At 44.9% G+C, this 14897-nt stretch overlaps 1 protein-coding gene across 2 annotated transcripts in view; it reads right to left on the bottom strand.

The window, feature by feature from the left end:
- itpr2 (inositol 1,4,5-trisphosphate receptor, type 2) overlaps positions 1 to 14897 on the bottom strand; it is a 37418-nt gene that overhangs the window by 19694 nt on the left and 2827 nt on the right. For both annotated transcript variants that reach the window (XM_057052983.1, XM_057052982.1), the window contains exons 2-37: positions 14460 to 14530; positions 14095 to 14213; positions 13892 to 13978; positions 12948 to 13106; positions 12170 to 12268; positions 12008 to 12091; positions 11768 to 11914; positions 10953 to 11048; positions 10620 to 10664; positions 9594 to 9745; positions 9401 to 9500; positions 9147 to 9307; positions 8931 to 9072; positions 8678 to 8836; positions 7829 to 8001; positions 7498 to 7617; positions 7105 to 7287; positions 6768 to 7019; positions 6552 to 6699; positions 6322 to 6469; positions 5924 to 6111; positions 5696 to 5816; positions 5546 to 5603; positions 5302 to 5467; positions 4963 to 5127; positions 4549 to 4635; positions 4304 to 4429; positions 4093 to 4215; positions 3802 to 4002; positions 3464 to 3715; positions 3220 to 3345; positions 2951 to 3079; positions 2610 to 2730; positions 2349 to 2530; positions 2118 to 2257; positions 1710 to 1818 (exon numbers count right to left, since the gene is read on the bottom strand). In XM_057052983.1, the coding sequence (XP_056908963.1) occupies positions 1710 to 1818; positions 2118 to 2257; positions 2349 to 2530; positions 2610 to 2730; positions 2951 to 3079; positions 3220 to 3345; positions 3464 to 3715; positions 3802 to 4002; positions 4093 to 4215; positions 4304 to 4429; positions 4549 to 4635; positions 4963 to 5127; positions 5302 to 5467; positions 5546 to 5603; positions 5696 to 5816; positions 5924 to 6111; positions 6322 to 6469; positions 6552 to 6699; positions 6768 to 7019; positions 7105 to 7287; positions 7498 to 7617; positions 7829 to 8001; positions 8678 to 8836; positions 8931 to 9072; positions 9147 to 9307; positions 9401 to 9500; positions 9594 to 9745; positions 10620 to 10664; positions 10953 to 11048; positions 11768 to 11914; positions 12008 to 12091; positions 12170 to 12268; positions 12948 to 13106; positions 13892 to 13978; positions 14095 to 14213; positions 14460 to 14530 (4939 nt within the window). The remainder of the gene's footprint in view (positions 1 to 1709; positions 1819 to 2117; positions 2258 to 2348; positions 2531 to 2609; positions 2731 to 2950; positions 3080 to 3219; positions 3346 to 3463; positions 3716 to 3801; positions 4003 to 4092; positions 4216 to 4303; positions 4430 to 4548; positions 4636 to 4962; positions 5128 to 5301; positions 5468 to 5545; positions 5604 to 5695; positions 5817 to 5923; positions 6112 to 6321; positions 6470 to 6551; positions 6700 to 6767; positions 7020 to 7104; positions 7288 to 7497; positions 7618 to 7828; positions 8002 to 8677; positions 8837 to 8930; positions 9073 to 9146; positions 9308 to 9400; positions 9501 to 9593; positions 9746 to 10619; positions 10665 to 10952; positions 11049 to 11767; positions 11915 to 12007; positions 12092 to 12169; positions 12269 to 12947; positions 13107 to 13891; positions 13979 to 14094; positions 14214 to 14459; positions 14531 to 14897) is intronic.

Genomic DNA, 14897 nt, shown 5'->3' with positions numbered 1-14897 from the left:
GCTATCACCGTAATCACAGATGCTGCGTAAATCGTGAAACACACACAAATGCTTTAAAGTCACAGGAAAGATACAGGAAGATGGGACCTGCTGAGCTGTCTCCTTGAGTTTTAAAGCAGGTAAAGAAAATCAGCTAATGGTGAAAAAAATGCTACAATAATCCAACAAAAGCCTGTGCTGGGACTAGGGTTGAATTGGTGTCTGCTGCTGGAGCACAACTCCTGGCATGACCCAGGCAAATAAAGAGCAAGGCCAGCGTGGAACAGGAGGAGAGAGACTGGAGGAGAGACTCAGGCAGGCAGACAAAATGCAATAGACTGAGACAATGCATTCAGAGAAGGAGGGAGGGAGGGTGGGCGAGACGGAGGGAGGGAGAGAACATGATGGTCCATGTGACACTGGCTCAGCCACTGCAGGCTGTTACGTAAGCGCACCCCCTGCCCTGTCTCCTCATAGACTGAGCAGACTATGCTTCTGGCCAATCCCTCACCCTGTAGCCGCTGCCCACTTTTTTTCCCCTTCCACTCACATGGCTCCTCACATGGCTCCCTCCCTCCCTCCCTCCGTCCCCTCTTCGATCGCTCTCCCACCATCCCTTCCTCTTCCTCTCCCTCCCCTCCACCCACTTGCAACCCAGGGGAGCCACCAACCTCTGCTGTCTTTGCTGTCACTCTCTCTGTCTGTTTCGTCTGTCTGCCTTTCCTTCTCATTATTTTCATCAGTCGCTTCTCTCTATCTCTCTCTCCGTGTGCTGTGCAGTGAGGCTGCAGCTCCACGCGCCGGGCTACCGCGATATGACAGAGAGAGGCCACAAATACACGCCCAAGCACACTCAGACACACCTACACCAACATTTCTCGCGTCCTTGTCACTGCCTGGCTTCTCAAATAACCTCAGCTGCTTTTCAGAAGACGTTTGTCCTTTAAATTTTTTAAATGATCTGATCCGGCTCCACACAACCCCCGAATAAAACCAAATGCCGGGCTGCCCCGACAACCAAAACCAAAAGAAACTAGCTGCAAGTGTGGCTATTGAGAAAGTCTTTACAGTTTTACTAATGCATACAACAAAGGGCTTTATCAGCCAAACAGACTTGTGGGATGTTCAGAGGGACAAACTAGACTAACCCAGTCTCTGTTGACAAAATCCAGTTTTGGGGCTGTTGCCTTTTCGCATTGAGTAAATACACATCCATTTGCTATACAAACTTTCATAACCACTCCGAGACACAAATGCAACCAATACTCCTTTAATCTCCTCCGACAGCTCTGGTCATCTACTTTCTGAGGCCTCCGAGTGAGTATTTGTGCTGCAGAAGACAGGCACCCTCCCAGTCACTGCAGTATTGATTTGTTTGTTCACAGCCTGCCTCCCCTTCCTCCACCTTCTCTTCCTCCTTTCCTTATTTCCTCCATCCTATTTTCCTTCTCAGTGTGAGTTTGTCCTCAAGTGCCTTCCTGCCTTATATAAGAGAGGAAAGCCCACAGCATACTGATGAAGAGTCTGGGCTCTGGGCCGACACACTGGGTAGGAAACAAGGGGACGCCGGTCTGCTGACAGCAGCACACAACTGCTAACACCATAAATGTTTAGTTAATTTCCCCTAATTAACATAATAATACTGTAATGAGTCTGCAGTGGAGACTTTGTGCAACTGCTGTCTTGTGGAAGCCACAGTGATTTGACAAAAACTGGTTTTCAGTACTCACAGACTCCTGGATGCATTCCTTCTTATCGAGCATCTCCCGGAGAGTCTGCAAAATTTTGATGCACAGTTTCTCCTCTTTATCCATAAGCTTCTTGGTGTGTTTAATTAGTCTGAGTGGGGGTGACAAGAGAGCTCAATCAGCTACATTCATGCCCCCTAATACAGCCACTGGTGCATGACATAAAAACAAAACAATACTTTATTGATGAGGTGAACAATGAGTAAGATCAGTAAGATCATTCCTAGAAGGCTGCTGATGTATTAAGACTCATGGGACTTGTGGTTAAACAGGGATATTTCTTTAACAGACTTTTCTGTCATCCATTGTTCCGGGAAAATGTAAAATCTGGAATTTTAAAAGAAAGCCACATGTGTGCCATTGCCCCACATATAACAGAACGGGGCTTACTTAGACATGAATGCTCCACTTTCACATAATTGAGCAGCCTCTGGAAACAGCAGCTCAGGACTGTGAAGAACGTCCACCAGAACAGAAAACTCGGCCTGAACTTTTGGACTGAACTGCTCCTCCAAAAGGGATACAACACCCTGTACACAAAAAACGATATATCCTTGTCAATTATGAATAATACCAACACCTGAATGTACAGATTTTGTATTAGTCCATGAAACTGTGCACCTGTAGCTTCTCGATGATGTTCCGGTAGTCAGGACAACCCAGCGGCTCCTTGCGCGGTCGTGAGCGCGCAGATATCCTCCAGTCTTTGGCGGCTCGCTGCACCATGGTGCTGTGGACTTTGAGGGACAAAGTGTTGACCTGACTGTCCAGGTCCACCGGGATGGCTATGGCCCGTGCCTTAGCTTCGAGAAACAGGTCGTTTTACACTTCAATAAGCGTCTTTATCATTGTTTAAAGGAAAGGGCCGGGCAGTCCACTCACCCACATCAGCAAGAGTTTTAATACAGCTTTCAATGTTGGCCTTCTGAGATGCGCTGAGCCAGGTGCAGTTATAGATCCTGAAGGAAGACTGGAGCAGCTTGATGAAGATCGACTGGTTTGTCTGCGGAACAGAGTATTCGACCGTGTTAGACAAAAAAGAATAATGGAAATGTGTGTACAGATCTAAGACACTTTTATCATTTATTTATCATTTATCATTGCCAGAAAAACATGGGTATCAATGCTTTCCTGTTAAATAACCACACTGACGTGACATCTGTGTGACTCCTGTACGTGAGCGCACATGACCTGCAGGCCAGATGCCAGAAGGAAAAAAATACCTGCAAGTTGGCATGGTTGACAGAGAAAGGCGAGCTGAAGAAACCCTTGACTATGGCCATCACTGTCTCTGTCACATATTTCTCCAGGGCAGGATCAGCATGGTTTCGATCCGTGGTGGTGTTGCACACCTGTAATAATAATAATAAACATCAACATGATTATACACAGTTTATTAGTATTGAATTCAGGCCTTCTTTATTGAATAATTGATTCGTTTTTCTCTACCGGTTAAATGCAGCGAGAGTATGAACTTTTCAGACAGACTTACACGGGACATGTCCACCAAGAAGTTGTCAAAGAGCTTCCAAATATGGTTGGACGTGTAGATCTCCTTCATTTCTACTTCTGTGTCCACGTAGCAATGATTGACAAAGTTCACATAAGCAGATTTCACCTACAGGACATTCAAAAAGTTGTCAAGGAATGATTCAACTGCATCGCTTGACACATTTTATATACAATGAAATTCTGAATATATGAATATTTTCCAGAAAAACCTATCAGGCCTTCACCTCTGGTACACAGTGGATGTCGGTGACGACTCGTACGATATCATCGAGCGGCAGCAGGGAGTTGCATTTCAGCTCGGTGTAGACGTTCTTGCCCTCTGTGCAGGCAGCCAGCAGCTCCACCAGGGTGTTATGATAGGCCAGAGCTCCATCCTCATCGGTCCGCTCTCGCTCGGAGCCCATCATCTGCAGCAGCACCGGGAAGGAGGAGCGGTCGTTGTAGAACACCAACACATCCTCACCTCCGTTCACCAGCTGGACATAAGGATTACATGAGATTAAAATCTGCGCTGCAATAAATCCAGTCTTGTTAAATTGGGGAAAGGAGGAGAAACTCTCACCTCTGTCATGACTTTGTCCTGGCATTTCTTTACATACTTTCCATCAGCCTTCACAATTGTTTCCAGGAACTTGAGGTACTGGACGTGTCGTCCGTGTGTTTCAATGCAGTGGACAAAGTGATGGACAACGCGGTCGCTGATCTCATTGCACAGCTGGTAGTTGTTCATGAAGATGTGGCGCATCGTCTCCGCTTCCAGCAACTGTTGAACCCGCCATTTAGAGAAAAGGGGAAAAAACTGAAAGATTTCTTCTTTGCATGAGAGAAAACAGATAAAGACATGTGACTGTACCCCTGGGGTGAGGAAAAGGTTCAGGTGTTTGTGCAGCAAGACTTGGTTCTGAGGGTTTCCTCTACAGAAGTTCTGGAGAAATGTGTGCGCCAGGGTCATGATCTCATTCATCTTTTCATCACTCTGTGCAACATCGGGATAAACAAGTAAAATGAAAAGTCCGTCAGAGGAAGTGGAGGCACAGAAACTGGCTGTTTTGGACGCTTCCCACCTTTTCGTAGGGGATTTGCAGCAGGTCCAACACGACAGTGTGGGCCCCCATGTTTTTCAGAAGCCTCTGCTGCTGCACACGACTCTTCTTGCTGGGGTAACACAGCTTACTGAGCCGGAGTAAGATCTAAAGAACAGACACACACAGACACACAGACACAGACACACACACACAGACAAATGTTCGTGATGGACATAATATTAGAGAAGATACAAACACTGAACTGGAAAATGCACTGATTTGACCTCCTTGACGATTTTATAGTTGTTTGCTTTGATGCTGTCAATTTGAGGCTTGTTGTCTCCATCCTGGACTGGGCTCAGAACACCCTCCTGCAAAGACAAGTTAATAAAGACAATATAGTAGGCTGGTGTTCCTGCCTAGAGCAGCTCTCACAACCATACAGCACACAGAAAGGAGACTAATGGAAGTCTGAAGGATGTAAAAATCTTCGCACTTTAGCAGAACAGTGATGTTACTGCAAGTTTAGCTTCAGCACTTTTGCAAAGAAGTGCAGAGTGTTCAGATGAGGCTTGTTAGAACAGAGTCACACACGCTCGGTTCTGAGGCTGCTCAATATTTGCAATTAAATAAACAAATATTTTGCTGTTTTACAGGTGTACGTGCAGTGAATTCCCTTGAAGGAATAAATGTCACACCTCATTCTGTTCTTTGCCCTGTCTGACACCCAGGTCTTCACCATTGTACACGCCACTTTTCTCCACCCACAGTTCTGACTTCTCAACAGTCAGACGCAGCTGATCCAAGTCTGTCTTGATCTGCTTGTAGTTCTCCACGTCTTGTTCTGACACTAGAAGCTGGACCTAAACAAAAATAGGGAAGGCATAAAGCTATTTAAAGACTACTGTGTGAAGCCACATCTGAGCCAGCAAATCTCAGCGTGATGCATAGATTTGCTGATTGCAGCTGAGGACGGAGCAGAACCCTCCTAATCCATAATAATAAAATCAACCATGACTCCCTCTTTGTGTTGCTACCTGTTTGAAGGCCTGTAGCACTTCAGCTCTCTGACTGAAGTGTTTGAAGAGGAGCTGCAGTGAGCCGGACACCAGAGGGGGATATTCTTGCATGATGAGATGGATCAGAACTCTCAGAAATGTCCGGCCACCCTCGTCATCCAGCTCCACTGCGCTTAACTCTGAGCTAAAAATAAAAAATAAAAACAACTCAAGCGGTCAAAATATTTTACTTGTAAATCTGGTCACAGGCAGGTTAACCTACCTCCCCGCGAACATGGTCTCCGCCTTGGTTGTGATCTCATCAATGTCTGGTTCAGAAGCTAGAATAAAAAGGCAGCATTGTTGATCACATTTATGAAAGAATGGTTCAAAAATATGCTTAGGTTTACATAACAGAAGAGAAAAATCTCACGAGACATTGGGGACATCTCTGCCACAGAGGAGTTTTCCGACATACTGTTGTCTCCAAACTCTTTCTTGTAGATGGAAAGCAAGTAAGTGATCCTGTAATCCAACCTCACACTCAGAATGAACTGATTGGGGGAGAAAAAGCATCCAAAAACAAATCAAACACTGACATCAGACCTCAGACCATCAGTAAAACGGCTTCAAACGTGTTTGCCCAGCAGGGGGCGCTGACCTGCAGGATCTCTATGATCTTCAGTTTGGTGTCCATCACCATTACGTCCTCGTTGTCAGACAAGAAGTATCCTTTGCCATAGCGCAGGGAGGGAGGGGTGTCAGGGAGGCTGTGCGGCACTCCTCGACTCATAACCATCTGAGTCATCATTTCTCCAACTCCGTGGATGGTGCGCAGGACATTGTTTCCTAAAATAAATGTACGTTATTCAGCTTATGTCATTGTGAAACAGAGAATAAAATAAGTATTATTAAAAGTATTACTTTGGTCTTCCGTACATCAATTTATTTAAAGTAATTTAAATTGAAATCTTTCATTGCTTCTAACAAGTGCTACATTAAATCATAGCTGAGAGGTTGAGAAATGATGGAGTAGTTTGTATATAGTGTAACACTGACCAGCTTCTGGACTCTTGTTAAGCTTGTTAATGAAGCTGAGTGGGTGCTGCACAATATCGAGAATTGCCAGGAGAGTGCGTGTGAGACGGAGAAGCTCGCTGAAACTATAGAAACCAAAGTAGACCAGATTACGAGCCAGATTCACCACCTGTAGGAGAGGAGTGAAACAAACAAACCAGTGATGAAGCATCTTTGAGACAAAAGAAGGCTGCACAAATCTTTGATTTTACCTCTAGGGTGAGTTCGTTTTTGTCTTTGTCCCCAAATGGAAAAGGCTGACTGACCACATCTGTGAGATATTCCTCGACAAATTCCATGGTGGGCGCGAACTTCCTCTTCATCTCCTCTGTTGACGTGTCGGTGGACTCGTACTCGAACCTGCAGCAAAATCAAACCAGTCACCTCTGGCATATAAAATCCACACTGTCACATGGGTCAACACCCACTCTTGCACTGTGATTTTGGAGGGGATCTCGGTCCAGAGGCGTGCGTATCGAACCGGCACTACAGATTCCTGCGGGTCCCGGTCCACGTGCATGTGTAACATGAGGCGACAGAAGGAGGCACGGAGATTGTAGGGTAGGCAGTCATCAAACATGCAGCGCAGGATTAGATCCACAGGCAGCTGGCAGGAGATCTGATTGATAGCAAGGTATTGGCGGTCCAGACACATTTTGGCAAACAGGTTTAGCTGGTACCTACAAAACAGGGGAAAAAAATGAATTTTTTTGTGTTTGTTCATCAAAAGTCACACAGACAACAGTGCAATATTTTTGCCATCACCTGTAATAGGTGACAATGTCTACATCCATCTTATGGGTGCCTTTAGCATCCTGAGCCAGGTGGCGGATGGATTTCCCATGAGGCTCCTTGTGGCTGTCAATCCAGTAGAGCCATACCTCCTCTTCCTCCACCTCCTCCTGCAGCAGAGAGGACTCCAGGGTGGTCTCCGTGCTAGAGATCAGCCTGCAAGGGTGTGTGTGCACGGGGTGGGGTGGGGGGGTGGGGGTGTTATGATGGCAGCACAAACCAGTTATTGCGGAAAACCTGCTGTGCTGTTTTTTTGATGTTTATGGCTGATACAATGTGTAAACATATTTAAAAATGAATGGAATGATAAATGGCAGGAAGAACTCGGACACTTTAAAGACACCAGGAGCACGCAGTGTGACTCACTTGGTTTGGATGAGGATGTCTGCGTTGGTGGGGTTCAGTATAAATTTACAGATAAGCTCCTGTGTCACGGGTATTGCAGTCTTGTTAGACACGCACAGATCAGAGAGATAATCCAGAAATCTGCATGAAAACAGACAGCAGACATCAAATTAAACACACATGACGAATACAGCAGAGAAACACATCGCTGACGTCTGTATCAGAGCACGAGTGTAAGATACCACATACAATAATCCCCCCCAAACAGTGACAATATGGCATCGCTGTGACAAATCTGACAACGTGGGTTAAGTCTTTCATTATTTTCTCCCGTCGGGCCTCCAAGTCTCACCTGGGCTCTCGGTTACGCCTCAGTAGGTTGACAAAAGTCTCGATCTCTCTGGCCGTGATGTGTTTTTCCAGCAGCTTGCGGTTGTTGTGCAGCAGCGCAGTGATTGTATCCTCTGCCAGGATCTCGTACCCGATCTGAGACTGCATGATCGTGAACTTTTTGGCTATATATTCCTGCATGGCACAAGAAACATTTGATTGCAATCACCCTGATTACTTACTGTGGTGGTGCCTTTTATTATATAACATTTTCCTCATAGATAGGAAGAATAAAATCAACTTTTGTCCTCAATGTTGCATTACATGTGCAGTTAATTTGTGAGACTGCATAACAATTAAAACCCTGAATTCTACGCAACCAATGATTCCCCAAATCTAAAATCAGCTAGTAAATGTAACCCTGCAGAAACGTGGACACAGATGTGCTTAAGTGCATGTTAGATCTCTTTATTCTCTCAGGTCAGTGCTCGGCTCACTTAACTCCTCATTAATTAAAGGACTACGTGTTCTAAAATGTCAAAGTCCACAAAACCTTATTAAGGGGTCTAATAAAAGGAGGACACCTCTTTTCTAATCCACACAACAGCGGATTAGTTTGCGCCCCTGCCTCGGTAACCATGAAAATAATGCAACATGGCGGTGGCAGGGTTTTACCATAATCCATTGGTATTTATGACAATAGTAAACCTCAATCAGCATTACTCCCATTATTTCACCTAATTAAACTGATTAAAATTAAACTACCACTTGGTTGTCAGAATGAAAGGTATCATCACGTGGTCCATAAAGCGGGTCGATGGTGCAACAAGTCAGACTTTGAGTGTTGATTTGACAGAGACGGGAAACCTGCCTGGTTCTTGCGATAGTCTTGTTGGGAGTGGCGCAGGACCCTGTAGCAGAGTCTCAGCATGTACTTGAAGTGAGCATAGCGCTGGTCTCCCAGATCCTCCAGCCTCAGTATTGGACCATCACCCTGATCTGTGAATGGAGCCTTCAGAATACCAAAGATCTGGAGAGACAGAACGCACGGTCGGCGATGAATATATCAATGAGAGTCCTTTACAAAGATAGAAGGACAAACATGTGTTTGTTTTCGTGCTGACCTGGGCAAGGATGTTCTGCTCCCTCATGAGTTTCTGTCTCTCTCGGTTAGGCATAGACGTGACCACAGACAGAACGTCCTGGCCATTGTTTGGCACCACACACACAAAGAAGACCAGATCCTCAAGGAGTTTTGTCACGAACCTGACCAAAATTCAAAGAACGGCACGTGAAATATTAAAGCTCGCCAATCGCCCTGCGTCGCCGTGCCTCCATACCTCCTCTCATTCTGTGTGATGGTGCCGTATTGAAGCTTCCTCACGGTGGACTCCAAAACCTTGTTGGCATCGTTGGCAAAATCCAAGTCTCTGACCTCCGACAGAGGCACAGACACGATAGCAAAGGCTTCCTTGTCCTCTTTCGCGGGACATGTGCCAATCTATTAAGACACAAAAACAGCTGTTTGCCCAAGTGGTGGACCAGCATCTGATTTATTCACACCTTGTGTGAGCAGTCCGGGGCAGATACAGACCTTCAGCATAACTGGACGTTCCTCCTCTGCATCGATGGGAACGTTGGTGCTCGTAACCCAGGTGTTGGTGCACAGGTGCCGTAGTCTCACATAGGAGTTTCTGCAGTAAGATCATTTCATTAATACTGTAACTATAGTTTATAGTACCTGGCACCCAGGTCAGTCACAGGTGGCGACAGGAACGAGGGCTGACCTGGGTACCAGACAGTCTGCCCTCTGCAAGGTGGTGGCGTCCAGTTCAAAGAGCGAGGCGATGTCATTCCCATGGGGAACAGAAACCAGGGTGAAGGTGATCTTCTCTGCTGCCAGATGCTTCCTCTTGGAGAATACAACATCCGTCTCATTCTGCAGGTCGCATGAAACCAAAGAAGACACACAATAATGCACAACCACGCAAATGTCTGCCCAGGTTTTAAGACATCAACATCACTAGTGAACATATCGAGCATCAATAACATTCAGAGCCTGAATTTATCAAATTGACTGGACTATTTACAATAAATAGCAACTGGGACCTTACTATTGATAAAAGTCTATAATTGATGACAGGTGGATGTTAGTCACGTTACACTCCAGCAGCCTCTCACACTAATCAGGCATCACATTACACAGAAGCATAGTCTTAGCAGCATTACTGTGTGCGTGTGAAGTGTTAGACACTGCAGTATGTAGGCTGGTACAGTCTCGGCTCTGCAGATGCAGCAGATGATGGTGAGGGGTTAATTTCTCCCACTGTTCTCTGCATGTCAATGGGAAGCTCCCCAGAGCTGCTTCCACACCTCAGCTTCTCGATCCTCCCACTCAACTCTCTGCTCCGCTGGTGACTCACCACACCAGCTCAGCACGGGCGAGCGGAGCACAGCAGACAGCACGTCTGCCTCCCCTCCATCCCTTCGCGGGGCGCCCCCGCCCCACACCCAGACGTTATGTAAGGAGCCCCCTGTGTGTCTGAAACTCTGCATGTGCATGAGAATGTGTGAGTGTACAAGTACTTTGAATGTGAGACAACTCGAGGTGTTGTGTAACCAAAATGAGCAGAAAGAAGTTAAAGAAAAGTTAAACAGAGAACAAGAGCTACCGCCAACACAGCCCATACCGACACTAAATACTGACAGCCTCGGACATTTATGAGCTAAAGCTGAAAACTATTTGTTGCATGAAGAGAATTGTGAGACATTAATGGTTTTTATAGCCACGTGCACTGGCCTGACAGACTCACCTCTCCTTTAGGCTCTAATGTGTTGTCTTTGAATTCAGGATTCACCTGCAGAGAATCCAAATGGTCAGTGACAACCATGTAAAAGGCGCTCTCTATCACAGATCTAAACTAGTGGACAGCAACAATGTCTGATACTTTTCATATCAATGGGAATAGTGCCACCTACAGTGCATCTCTGATAATCCAAACAGCTGTGCTTGTTGAGAACAAGCTCAAAGTAAGAAACCTTGATGGAATAGTCATCTGTGCAAGCTACTTTTCATTACTCAAAAACAGTAACAGCTGAACAAGGGATGAAGCCTTTAGCCTTGCAAAGTTAAGAGCAAGTCTCACCTCGGCCGCCAGATAATTCCCAGTTGCCAGATGTTTGAAGCGGAAGAGGCTGTTCCATTGGCCGGCGCCGCCTCTGCAGGGGTCATAATGCACAACCTAAGGCAGTGACACAAAATGGAGAGCAAGACACACTTCAGCTTTCTTCAGCAGGTTTACATTTGTCATTCAGAACTATTTACACGAAAAACATGCTTGACGGCTTTTGTTGTGATTATGTGTGATATTGCAGAAATTGACTTAAACAGCCGAGTGTGGCTCCATCTCCAGCATTTGGAAGCTTATCTTGTCACTAAATGCTAGAGAGATCTGCTAAAGAGAGACAACCGCCACTTTGTTTTTGAGGAAGAAATACTTACAATAGGATTGACAACAGTCAGAATATAATTACCAATTAAAGACATAAAAGAAATAAAGAATTAAACAGAAATAAGGAAATAAAATCATGAACAAGAGTCACTATAACAAGGCAAAATATGATGACTGAATAAAAGAATCAAGGATTTGCCGTGTTTCAGGATTGAGAGTTCAAGGTGCTGCCTTGGCCTCCAGCTATGATTCCAATCGAGTGCTGGATGACCAAATCAAATTCACGGAGGATCCCACTCAGAATATATATTCCTAAATTGTTGTTTTGGAACACTTGCTTGTTGAGCCAAACCTTGTAGCTGATGAGTGACTATTTGGTCCCAGACAAATGAAATTGCCTCATGGTCAGACCAGACTGAGTTATGCTCATTAGTCTCTGGATGGGAGACTGTTCTGAGTAAATACTTTTAAAAGGAAAATGATCTTATCAGCTTATCTGTTGGCTTTACCTCAACCTCCCAGAGGGCCTTGGAGCTGGTGGCAGAAGTGGCGGATTGCCGCAAGGTGGTTCTGAGAAAGACGTGCTGCTGCCTCCTGTACTCGTCACAGGTGAGAAACTTCTCTTGCTCGGCATGAAACAGCCTCACAACGTCTCCCTGACAAAAATAAATAAATAAATATATATTTTTAAAAAGTCATTCGTGCATGATATGGCTGTGCAGTTGACATAAAATAATGAAGACATGCACCCCTTTCAGGATATCTTCCTTGTAGTCGCTAAACTTCATGAACAATGTGACCTTCCAGCTGGTGTTGCAGTTCACAGCATTGACCTGCAGCAGGAAGCACAAAAGTCAAACACAACATGAAAATTAGAGCTGGAACCCACATTTATGGTATGCAGTCCTCACCTCTTTGCAGCCCAGGTTGTCCAGAAGCTCGATGTTACTGGCATGAAGAGGCTGCCCTGCGTTCACTGGCATCAGGACCACCTTGTCTCCAACAACCACCTTCACCCCAAACACCAGACAGTTACAAAACAAACACACGGCTTTATGAGCGTCAAGCTGTGTTTAAAGCCACAGGTGTCCATGCATGACGTTTACCTAAGATATGCAAACATCCCTCTATTTAAAATAAGGTGCCATGTGCGACAGAAGCAGGCGTTCTCATAGGAAACAGGACAGTTCAGACTATTATGAGTTGACATTGAATGCACACAGAGATATGGTGAAAAGTGCACAGCAGTTACTGTATCAATGCTCGCACAGCACAAACTCCCCAGGTTCTCAAAATCTAAACCAGGTCTCTAGATCTCTAAGCAGGACAAGAAAACATCATTTCAGAACTCAGTGACGTATACATATGCAGTGGGATACAGCACAGAGAATGTTAGAACAGATGGAATGATTTCAAAATGAACCATAACAAGCCTCCATGCAATTCTAAGGCTGCTTCTTCCATGCTTTATTGTGAAATTCTGTGTCTGACAGGATTAGGCATGCACAATTAAGAGCAATACCTTTGACCATAGGAAGCTAAAGCCAAAGGGGAAGGACAAAATCAGAAATGTTACTGGAACAGGAGGAAGAATGAACCGTCAGTATCCGGGATAAAATGGACAGCTGGAACATTTGTATCAGAGACAGACGTTGATGTCAAGTCTGTGTAGAAATGAGGGGAGCCTACATTATCTCCTTCACTGCGGAGCTTCCAGAAAGGCTGGATGTAGAACCAGGAACCTTCATTCCCGGCCGAGTCCAAAGACACACGCATGGCGTTCTTCTCCAGGAGAGCGGGGAGGCGTTTGTTGACAGTCAGAAACTTGTTACTCTTGATGTGAAGAAGCTGAGACAGATGACAAAAACACCTTTAGAAGAGCGATAATAATAATGAGGAGAGAAGTGCTGGACGAGAAGAACAATTTGACACCAATAACTGGTAACACAAAATCAACACTCCGAAACTGGCTCGGTTTCATCATAGTAAGAAATAGTTGCAGGCTGCCAAAGCCTTTTTTGCAGGAAAAACCTGTTTAGCAAGAAGGTTTATGTGGATCTGTCAGAAGTCAACAAGAACAGACTTAACAAATAAAACTGTTTAACTGATCTAGAGAACAACCAGAATGTTTAATGTGCTTTCTCAGCAAAATTGTCCAAACATGGCATCTGAAAGTCAATTTGTCACTAAAGCTGTAAAGTAAATAAACCTAAAAATTCATATTGGAGCACAGAGCAGCTGGTGCACTGTCCTCCACTGTGTGAGGAAAGACTCCTTATTCACTCAAACTCACGCTTACACCGACGTTTAATTCAACGGGACCAAAGGAACAAATGCAGACACAATGTCCTGATTTGATTTTTTTTTTTTTTTTTTTTTTTAAAGGGCTGAATTGGGAGGATGTTTGTATTAATTTTTTGAGGTTGCTAATCATCGACATCAGCAGATGAAAAAAGAGCTACTTGTCCTGATGCAGTTCAGCAAGTCAAATGTGACATTGTTGGCTCTGAGAAAACTTCCAGAGGTATTTGGGACGGCATTGACACAACCTTGGTAAACAGGAAAACAAAGCTCTGGACGCCAGATTATCTGGCTGGAGCGCCGTTTGCTGAGGCAGGATGGAGGTGCTGTACCTGGATGACGTTGCTGTATTTGACCACGTCACCCAGCAGCTTCTTGTTTTCCGATTCATTCTGTTTCTGCTCCAACTCTGCTGCATGCTGTGAAAAGAAAAAGAAAAAAAGAAAAAAAAAATGAAAGGAATCTATGACAGTTTCGGTGGGGGGGTAATAATGCTGCAGGAGCTGTTGAGGGAGATGACATTCAATACGGTTACCTGTAACTTCTTAAACAGGTCTCCCTGTGTGTTGCTGTTTCCTTGTTTCCCCTGTTTTGCCTTCCAGAATTGCTTTTGGGCTGAGTATCTACTCATGGGACACACCTTGAAGAGGCAATCTAGATAGGAGGAATTTGGGCACAGGGGAGTCTTGAACAGGTTGAAAGGGGTGATTCTGCATTTATTAGCCTAAATTGTGTTTACCTACCACAGGTTGAATTTAAATAAATAAAAGCTTCAGGAAAACCTGAAATTTGCATGACTAAAAACTAAATGCAAAGCATCTTGTCAATATTAACAGTCTAAATAGATATGGGTGCCAGTGTTTGTATGGATTATCTTTAGCGGATGTATACCGTACGCACCTCTGAACTTTTTAGGCGGGTTGGCCAGGTCTCCGGTATCGGGCTGGACCACACATCTGTCATCAACAAGCCTGCAGGAATCAAAAATGGTGCCCTGTAAACTGCTGCAGTTCATTATTTATGAAAAAACAATGTATGTAGCAAATGTATGCAAATCAGCCAAACTGCAGTGTGGTATCAGTCTAATGAATACCGATTTGAATACACAGTTTCAAACCACACTTTTTCCTCAGCAGCCGACTGGTGGCCATTTGTGGGTTGAAAGGCAACACCAACATGGGTGTCACCTCTGTCATGCCTTTACAACACTCTGACCGATGCTCCAAACATCTCCAAATCTGATCACTGAAAAGAAGAATTTAAATCCAGGGTGGGAATGACAATATGGGCTTTGAGATCTCCATAATCCCTGAAGACTGATCTTGTCTCAACTGTTTA

Source organism: Takifugu flavidus, chromosome 13, assembly GCF_003711565.1.
Source record: "Takifugu flavidus isolate HTHZ2018 chromosome 13, ASM371156v2, whole genome shotgun sequence".
Lineage (NCBI taxonomy): Eukaryota > Metazoa > Chordata > Actinopteri > Tetraodontiformes > Tetraodontidae > Takifugu > Takifugu flavidus.
This window is presented reverse-complemented; position numbering and strand designations above follow the sequence as displayed.